This window comes from Nannobrachium achirus, assembly GCF_963921795.1.
Source record: "Nannobrachium achirus genome assembly, chromosome: 15".
Lineage (NCBI taxonomy): Eukaryota > Metazoa > Chordata > Actinopteri > Myctophiformes > Myctophidae > Nannobrachium > Nannobrachium achirus.
Window position 1 is genome coordinate 23,065,825 of NC_137822.1, and position 9,467 is coordinate 23,075,291.

Genomic DNA, 9,467 nt, shown 5'->3' on the forward strand with positions numbered 1-9,467 from the left:
GGGTGGGAGGGGCCCAGTTAAAATATAATTTTGGGGGTCGGAGCCTGAAAAGGTTGAGAGCCATTGTTCTAAATAGTAGTAGATTTCTGGAAAACGTATATGTTCCTAATGATATATCAGTGGTGCTCGAACATTTTCATGCCAAGGACCCCCAAAATTATATGTATTTGGCCGCTGACCTGCATCTCAAAATATTTTGTTCCAGGGACCCCTGGAAGCAAATATATCAGTTAAAATGTTTGCTTTAAAAATATATATCCTATATATATTCAAAGATTTGCACAACTTTGAGCTTGTATATCTGCTATTTTTGAAAAGCCAAAGTATATATATATTTTTTGCCTCAAATCTAAAATGACACAGATACTTTCCCGGTCTTAATGGGGTTTACGAAATGTGCATTCCAACTGGAGGAATGTGGAGTTGTGGGGATTAATACACACCCAGAGTGTGTGTGTGTGTGTGTGTGTGTGTGTGTGTGTGTGTGTGTGTGTGTGTGCGTGCGTGCGTGCGTGCGTGCGTGCGTGCGTGCGTGCGTGCGTGCGTGCGTGCGTGCGTGCGTGCGTGCGTGCGTGCGTGTGTGAAATAAGCTACAGTATAGGCGGGGTCAGGTCTGTCATCCGCAGCTTGATGCTTTCAGGTTCTTCTCACAGTAAAATCCTCAGTGTTAATCTCAGAGTGTTAAAACCTGGAGGATCATTTATTCATAGCCGACAGATTATATGAACACCAGTATTTCACTGTGCAGTCCCAGTAAACTGCTTCTCCATGCAGTAGCACCTATAGAGCAGAGATTCACAAACCACTGGCAACACACTAACATTTTAAAGTAAAACATATCATGGTATTTAATTTTTTCTTTAAAACCTAGAAAAAGGAGTTTTCATTGCGATTCCAATAAATAGGAACTTCCAAGTAGGCCTATAATACGTCAGCTCCATTGATCCACAGACAGCAAGGCCACAGACAGCACAATCAATTGATTGATCATTAAAACCAACAGGCTCTCTAAGCGCACACTGCCCAGCCATCTGACCACTTAACACAAGTGGTCAGTCAGACACAATGCAATGCAGATTCTCAAGTGGGCCCTGGTCCAGAGACGTTTGGGAAGTAGTGACCCCTGGAGCAGTGTTTCTCACACTTTTACATTTCAAGGTCTCCCCTTAACTAATACAAATGGTTCCATTTGTATACTGTTAGGGTCGATTCATACTCCACTTTTAGAGCCTAATTTATTTAGGTTCGGCTCTATCTAAACTATGATATGCCATATCATAGTTTAGACTGAGCCGAACCGAAATGGATTAGGCTCTAAAAGTGGAGTATGAATTGACCCATAGAGTTACAGACTTACAGGTCAATTTAGAACCCCCTAAAAAGTGGATTCCAAGGACCCTGTGGGTGCCTTCAAGGGGGGTCTACGTTGACCCATACAAGTCTGTAACTCTGGCAGTGTACAAATGGAACCAAATGAACCTGCCTGGTCATCTTGCCAGCGCCTGAGACCATCCATCAAGTTGACTGATGTGACTGATGTTTCCTAGCACATCATCACACAAATCACGAAGGGTCCATGCCCTTCAAAAATTGCTGATAGATCTGCTATTTTGGATTTTTTTTTTAATAAGTTGAAATGAAAACAAGGCATGCTAAAAATACGCATGGTAAGGTAAGGTATTATATCTTTTTCTTTCTGACACATCCTTCACACACGGCTCTCTCCTCTATCCTCTCTCTTCCCGCGAAAACTACAAATGATGGAGTGTGAATGAAAAACGAACTCGAATTTCACTCACTTCTGTACACCTGTAAACTTGCTGTGCTGTGCTGTGATAAAGATGATACTGTATGTCTGCAATAGATCTTCAATCCTAGTGAACATCAGGCTGATGTGATCTAATCAAAGTGTGATGGACATTAAAGCAAATGAATAAAGCAGTGGGGGTCCATGACGTGGTTTGAGAACCACTGGAATAAAGGAATCTTTACACTCGTAAAGCAATTATCTGCATAGCTTTTAATCCATGTGAAAAATATAGCGGCACAGGTTCTGAACTTAAAGCATTATGACTCCCAATTATTTTTGATTAGGCTCTGCTCGCTGGCTCAGCCACGTGACTGTAATGCTGACTATGGCTGACTATGACTTCTAATCTATGTCAAGGTTATTTCAAACTTTTGCCTTGATTGTGATTAACAAATTACTGTTTTACTTCTTTACAGTAAAAAAATTAATAATAGCAGATCTACAAGCTCTATACAATGTGTTGCATCGCTACATGTTGTGAGCTTGTTGTAGATCGGCTATTTTCAGACTACAATTATATGAAAACTTTACTTAACCATTTAGGTAGCCTCACTCTGGGAGTGGGCGGGGTCCATGAGCTGGAAACAGGCTACCATTTAGTCTTTGAATATATCTTTTTAAAAGTGAACATTTGTCCCTGGAACAACATATTTTGTGATGGGGGTCCGCGGCCAAATAGATGTAATCTTGGGGGTCCTTGAGAACCACAGATTTAGAAGCAGGATTTAGAAGACATTCATAGAATCTGGTCAAAAATATTGAAAGACTTGTAATCGTCATAATCGTTTCCATGTTGAGAAATGTTCATGTTCATAATGTTTCAAACACTTTCAAAAAGTAGTGGAAATGCGATGCGACACGTTGTGAGCTTGTAGATCGGCTATTTCCACTATCGATGTTATTTTTTAAGTATAAAGGTATTTGTATAATAGGTTATGTGCCATATCTGCCATGTGCAACTTCAAAGCCTACAAGCCAAACAGAAATGTAATTGTCAACGACCAAAACACAATTAAATCGTTAATCGCAATTATTTGAGTCACAATTAATCGTCATGTAAAATGTCCTACTCGTGACAGCCCTAGCTGGGGTATATGGAACCCGGGACACGCTGTCAGGCATCAAAGCCTAGTGTGTGGTAAGCGCCTTAACCAGTTGGCCATTCCAGCGCCCCCTTGCTTGGCATTTCCCAAAGAAATGCTTTGCATTATTTTTAGGTTTGTCTTGAATGTGGGGGAGGACAGCTAGTTTACGTCATACTTAATTTCAGATAATTAGTCCCTGTGAGGGCGAGTGGTGTGCGCGCGCGCACGTGTGTGTGTGTTATGCTAGAGCTGTGCATCTGTCATGGGAGAGATTGTGTGTGTGTGTGTGTGTGTGTGTGTGTGTGTGTGTGTGTGTGTGTGTGTGTGTGTGTGTGTGTGTGTGCGTGCGTGCGTGCGTGCGTGCGTGCGTGCGTGCGTGCGTGCGTGCGTGCGTGCGTGTTTGCTAGAGTCATATGTCTCCCATGGGTGTGTGTGTGTGTTTGCTAAAGTTGTAGCTGTCATGGTGTCGTGTGTGTGTGTGTGTGTGTGTGTGTGTGTGTGTGTGTGTGTGTGTGTGTGTGTGTGTGTGTGTGTGTGTGTGTGTGTGTGTGTGTGTTTGTTTGTTTGTTTTTGAGCCGTCAGCCGTGTGTCTGTCATGGGCGTGTGTGTGTGTGTGTGTGTGTGTGTGTGTGTGTGTTTGTGTAACGCCCGGGACTCGAACCAGCTCTACCAAAGCCAACAACAAAAGGAAAGCCAACAACTTATCCACTAGTATAAAAGGGGAATTCAGGCTCAAATAATTGCAATGTTCAGGAATTCAGGCTAAAAAAAAATGCAATGTGTTTGTGTTTTTGTTATTGACAATTACATTTCTGTTGCTTTTAGGCTTTGAGGTTGCACATGGCAGATAATGACACATAAACTAAATATACAAAGAATTTACTGACATATTTGACAACTTTATACTTAAAAAATAACATTGATAGTGGAAATAGCCGATCTACAAGCTTGTAGATCAGCTATTCCTACTATTTTTTAAATGTTTGAAAATATATGAACATTTTTCAACATGTAAACGATTATGACGATTTACAACAAAATAATTGCGATTATGTCAAATAATTGCGATTATGTCAAATAATTGCAATTAGGCGATTAAGATTTTGCAATAATTGTGACAGGACTCTATAAGACCATTCATTATTGATCCCTTGAGGGAAATCCTGACATCACGCACAAAAGAAGAACCCCCATCAATAATGAACCAAACATACTGTATACAGCAACATAACCACCCTCAAACAGTGCTTGCATAATGCAACAGGACAAAGGGAATAATAAGAGTACACAAGTCAGATGATTAGTGTCCTTTTACCGTACGGTAATTAGCTGTTTGTTAGTTGGGAGCTAATTAGAGTTAGAGTTACAGTTGCCATGTACTGTATGGCTATAGTAGCAGGTGTCCAGTGTGGGAGGGTGTCGCCTACGTCACAGAAACATTATCCATGCATTCAAGGTGCCTGTGGGGGTGGCATGAGGAAAGCTGCCTTCATTTGAGTTGGATTTAAAATCCTCTCTCGCTGCATTAACTGCTTACATATCGCCACTGCCTGTTGGGCAGAAACCTCACCACATTTCATGTTTTTATGTTGTTGTTGCGACCGCAGTTACTATCAAAACCTCCACCGGCTGTCTGTCAGTCAGTCTGTCCGTCACATCACACTTTTCCCCTACTCATATCTCCACCACCGTTGCCCCGATCCATGCCAAACTTTGCACACACACTCCTTGGCTGCCAAACTACAACCCCCATCCCTCATTTCTCACATGGCCCTCTTCTAGCGCCACCATGAGGCCGATTATTGCAAGACACATTTTTGGACACTGCTCCTACAGATTCTGCCCTAAAAACACGCAAACCGGTACACTACACAGTATCTCTACTGACTCTACAGTCATGTCATCAAAATGCATCTGTCCCATCTAGCTAGGCCTGGGGCGGTATCGACATTTTGTTACCGCGATTACCGTCTTCCCATTTACCGACGGTACTGCGGTAATTACCGCACCCCCGTATCTATTAATTAAGGTTCGGCGATAAGCCAAAATATTGCAATCATCTTCCCTAAAGTCGCCTCTCCACAGTGGAGAGGCGACACAGCCTGACCGCCCGAGTTATACTTCTCCGTACAGCACAGCGGGTATGGCTTTGAAAGGAGCAGATCTACAAGCTCACAACACATTGCATCCGCGACGCGTTCTGAGCTTTTAGATCTGCACTGTCGGGTTACCATAGTAACGTAGGCTAGCTAGTAGGCTTTTCAGACACAAACAGCTGTGTGAACAAACCAGAAGAGGAAGGGTAGTCAGATCGTGTACAGTGATTCTGTAAACTCACGTCACGTCTCAACTCTCAAATCGCAGTGATTGAGTGCTGCTATATACAGGTTTTAGTTACAAGACTTGACAGAAAAGGTTATAAAATCTCCGACGCGCCGCCGAACGGGCACAACGTGCGACGCGATGGAAAAAGTAAAATAGTTTCATTTTCGGCTTTAGTCCACGCGGCCCGCGCTCCGCCAGTAATCCGTATGAATAAAAAAAGATATGCCACAACACAAGGTATGTATTAACATCCTTGTGTCGAGTGGATTACAAAGAAAGTTTACGCTGCTCTGTACTCCTCTACGCAGGCAGCTGCAGGAGTGACTGTCTGTGTCTGAGTGAGAGTGACGTATGTGGCTTCCAAACTGTGGTACACGGCCCAGAGCAGAGCGGCATGGAGCGCATGCGGTCCTCGCTTCTCCCCTGTTTTAAAACTCGCTTGTTTTCCAATAAAAAATAGACTTTTTTTGTCTTTTTTTACCGCGGTAAGCACACTGACACCGCGGTAGACCTCGGTTTACCGCGGTACGGCGGTACGGCGGTTACCGTGTCCAACCCTACATCTAGCACCACCATCTGGACGATTTTTGAAAAATACATTTTTGGACACTGCTCCTACAGATTTTGCCCTAAAATCACGCAAAGCATTACACAGTATCTCTACAGTCATGTCATCAACATGGATCTGTCCCATTTCCCATATTACCTCCTGATTGGCTACCATTGCCTTCCAAAGTTTGTGTATGCGACCTGACAGTCACTTATCTCCCGATTTAGGGAGTCTTACTGGTTGTTGTTGTTGTTGTTGTTGTTGTTTTTTCTGTAAATCAACACCCTATCATACTACACCATACGTACATACATCTGCTATTCGACTCATTAGATCAGTGGTTCCAAAACCTTTTAGTTCGGGACCCAAAAGAGAAATCAGACGTTTGCCCTGGGATACAAACTGGCGAAAATACTAAATCTTAAGTAGTGGTGTGTTTGGGGAACCAGTGCATTAGATCATATTTGCCTGGTTAATAAACTAGACCGAACACAACAACACCCCCTAGCGGTAGTGGTGTTGTAGTGCGGTCTGGACCGATCCATTGAGATTCTATTTCCTCAACCAGCTTCAAGGGTTGGCCAATCAGGGTTGTATGCTTGGGGCACGTGGTTTCTGTAGGCTTGGAGCACGTGATTTGGGGCAAACCCCAGAAATGAAAACTCTTCCTGAAATCCCAGACTCTCTTCCCAAAATGAAGTGTGTGATAGAGGCTGGCAACGCCAGGCAAAGATCATATCAGTAGATCAGAATATCATCGCTGTCGGGTGGAAACCGTGTACGTCGAAAACCATTACTTTTCCAGGAAATGGAAAAAAGAACCTGTATTCCAATGGTTCCAATGTAGTTATGATGCAGCCACAAGCACTTGTTTATGCATTTCATTTGTCCCGTATTCATAAAACCCACAGACAAACTTTAACCGCTTTCACTTTCCCTTTAAATTCAAAACTTTTCCAGAATAGCACAAATTGCAGATCTACAGAGCTTTACAGGCTTGTATTGCTGCTACTTTTGTTTGACACTGGTAGAATGACGAAGCAGGGCGTTCATTTACAAGAGAGAAAAAAACGCATGACAAAAATGAAACATGGAGATATGAGGGTGAGGTTTCCAGCCACCATCCAGTAGATGCTGCTGGTCAGCACATTTCAACATGCAGTTGCTGATAAATTGACAGTTTCTATAACTTTGTCATACTTCTCTTTTCTATCTCTTTGTCATCAGTTTCCCCCCGCAGTGAAAGAACTGCTAGCCTGTGTCAAAATATGAGATATTGTTTAGACTATCATGCTGCGTGCGATCAGCTGATTGATGAGCTTTTCACTACTACTGCTACTACTACATATTCTTGTGAATGACACCCAGATTGATACGTATTTGGCTGCGGACCCCCATTTGAAAAGATTTTGTGCCAGGACAGGGACCCCCATAAGAGAAGATTTGTCGAGCTCACTGTATGTGTGCCATTTGTTTTACATCTTGCAAGTCCACACAAACTCCACACAGGTCTTAACAGGTTAAACCAGGGGTCTTCAACAGGGGGTCCGGGACCCCTAGGGGGTCCTCAGAGTTACTACAGGGGGGCCGCCAAATCTTTGTGTGATAAGATAATTATTTTAGATTAACAAATTGAACCCTCGCATTCCCTATTCTGAGGAGAACTTTGGCCTAAAATAGCAGATCTACAAGCTCTCAAGGCCTCGCAGCGGCTATTTTCGGCAAATATGTTTGGTGTAGTAGAGGTAAAAAAAGAGCAGACCAAGTACAGAGTGAAAGGTCGAATTTACTAAGTATTGACGATTTATGATTTTAAGTGGTTAAGTGTCAAACAAGTCTATGAATCTATGAAATCGATGAAAATCTCACATAAATATAATATGTAGTGGGGGTCCCTGCTTCATCTCTCTCTCTGCTAAGGGGTATGGCCTGAAAATGTTGAAGACCCCTGGGTTAAACTGTCTCATTGTACTGAGGGACGCTCTGGAACCCCAAGGACTGCTGGGGGTCCCCGGACGGACCCCCTGTTTGAGAACCACAGTGCTGATAGTGCTCGGGAGAGTTCCTGATCCTCTCTCAGAGCACTAAGCGATGGGGCAGCCAGCCGCCTCCATCATGGTGTCAGCAGCACGCCTTCCTGAATGAGCCGCTGTACTCTGCTGCCTGCACCTCACCAAGCAGATCAATTTGGATGTCACTCACAATAGGATGAATGATGATGGAATGGATAGACCGTGCATCATTGATTAGCTGCTTCACCGACCTGCAGTGTGTCCTGTGTGTGCACTGTGCACACTCACTCCATGCTGCGGAACGCAGTCCCTACATAGCCTACACACATAGCCTGTGTGTGTGTGTGTGTGTGTGTGTGTGTGTGTGTGTGTGTGTGTGTGTGTGTGTGTGTGTGTGTGTGTGTGTGTGTGTGTGTGTGTGTGCGCGCGCGTGCGTGCGTGCGCGCATGCACTAATTGGATGTCATCCAAAAAGCTCGAAATCACGATTCTACTGTGTATGGGGGGGATGCGATTTCTAGAGTATAATAGTAAAGATATGACATCTATGGATACTAGATATGGTTGATTGGCATAATGGACCCCGTTATGATAGATCAATAATTGTGTCTGTGTCCACAGTCTGCATGCACACACACACACACACACACACACACACACACACACACACACACACACACACACACACACATAGGCGCGCACAAAACACCATTCCACGATTTGGGCACCATCTGCGCGCAGGTGAGCATGTCGTTGTTAACTGCCAAATCTCACACACACACACACACACACACACACACACACACACACACACACACACAGCTCGTAATCCCCCACCGGGGGCTTGTTGTGTAAATGGCCATCATCCAAGGAAGAACAGCAATAACGTACACAGTTTGGTGGCCCTGTCCCACAGAACCATCAACCTTACCTTGTTATCTCAAAGCTGCACCCTTTCCGAAGGAGCAGCGCTCTCTTCCGCATGATGCCCGCTTTCTCTCTGCCGAGGTACACATTGATATCCGAATTCATGGGTGCCAGCCAGTCCAGACGAGCAGATCCCTTTAGTAGCAACACACAGCTTTCCCTGCCTTCCACAAAAAAACAAAAAACGGGGGTAGCCTACACACTACAGACAGAGGGTCCCGACTCCCGGTTAATGGACTGTCGGATCGGAACGGGAACGAACGAACGAACGGCGACTGACCACAAAGAGGAGAAAAATCCCCCCTCTTCTTTTTACGCGTCGCGTCAGTTTGAACAGGACGTTAAAGTAGACCGCAGAGTTTCCACTGGGAGACGAAAGGCGATGTCCTGAGGCTACTTAATAGTGCATCATGTTTCTTTCTTGGGCTGTTTGGACGCGTGTTGCCGTTGTTCCGTTTGGTTTTTGACGGCGTATTGTTGTTGTAGCGCCGTGGGCACAGCCTGCCTGGTGCTTGAGCGGGTTGCTGCTGCTGCTGCCTCAGTCTGTCTGTCCCAGACTGTAGTGTTATGGTTATGGTATGTATGGGTCCGCCTGCCTGCCTGCCTCTAGAGTCTATCCCAGACTGGATGGTGTTATGGTTCACTATGGGTCCGCCTGCCTCGGAGGAGTGGAGACCCGACTGTTGATCCCGCACGCACACACACACACACACACACACACACACACACACACACACACACACACACACACACACACAC

General features: G+C 44.5%; 1 protein-coding gene across 1 annotated transcript in view; it reads right to left on the reverse strand.

Annotated features, from left to right (window-relative positions):
* Positions 1-8,813, reverse strand: part of garnl3 (GTPase activating Rap/RanGAP domain like 3) — a gene marked incomplete at both ends in the record, with an annotated part of 122,587 nt that extends 113,774 nt beyond the window's left edge. Inside the window, one exon of the mRNA XM_080742984.1 lies at positions 8,713-8,813. Within this exon, the coding sequence (XP_080599110.1) occupies positions 8,713-8,813 (101 nt within the window). The remainder of the gene's footprint in view (positions 1-8,712) is intronic.
* Positions 8,814-9,467: the final 654 nt, after the last annotated feature.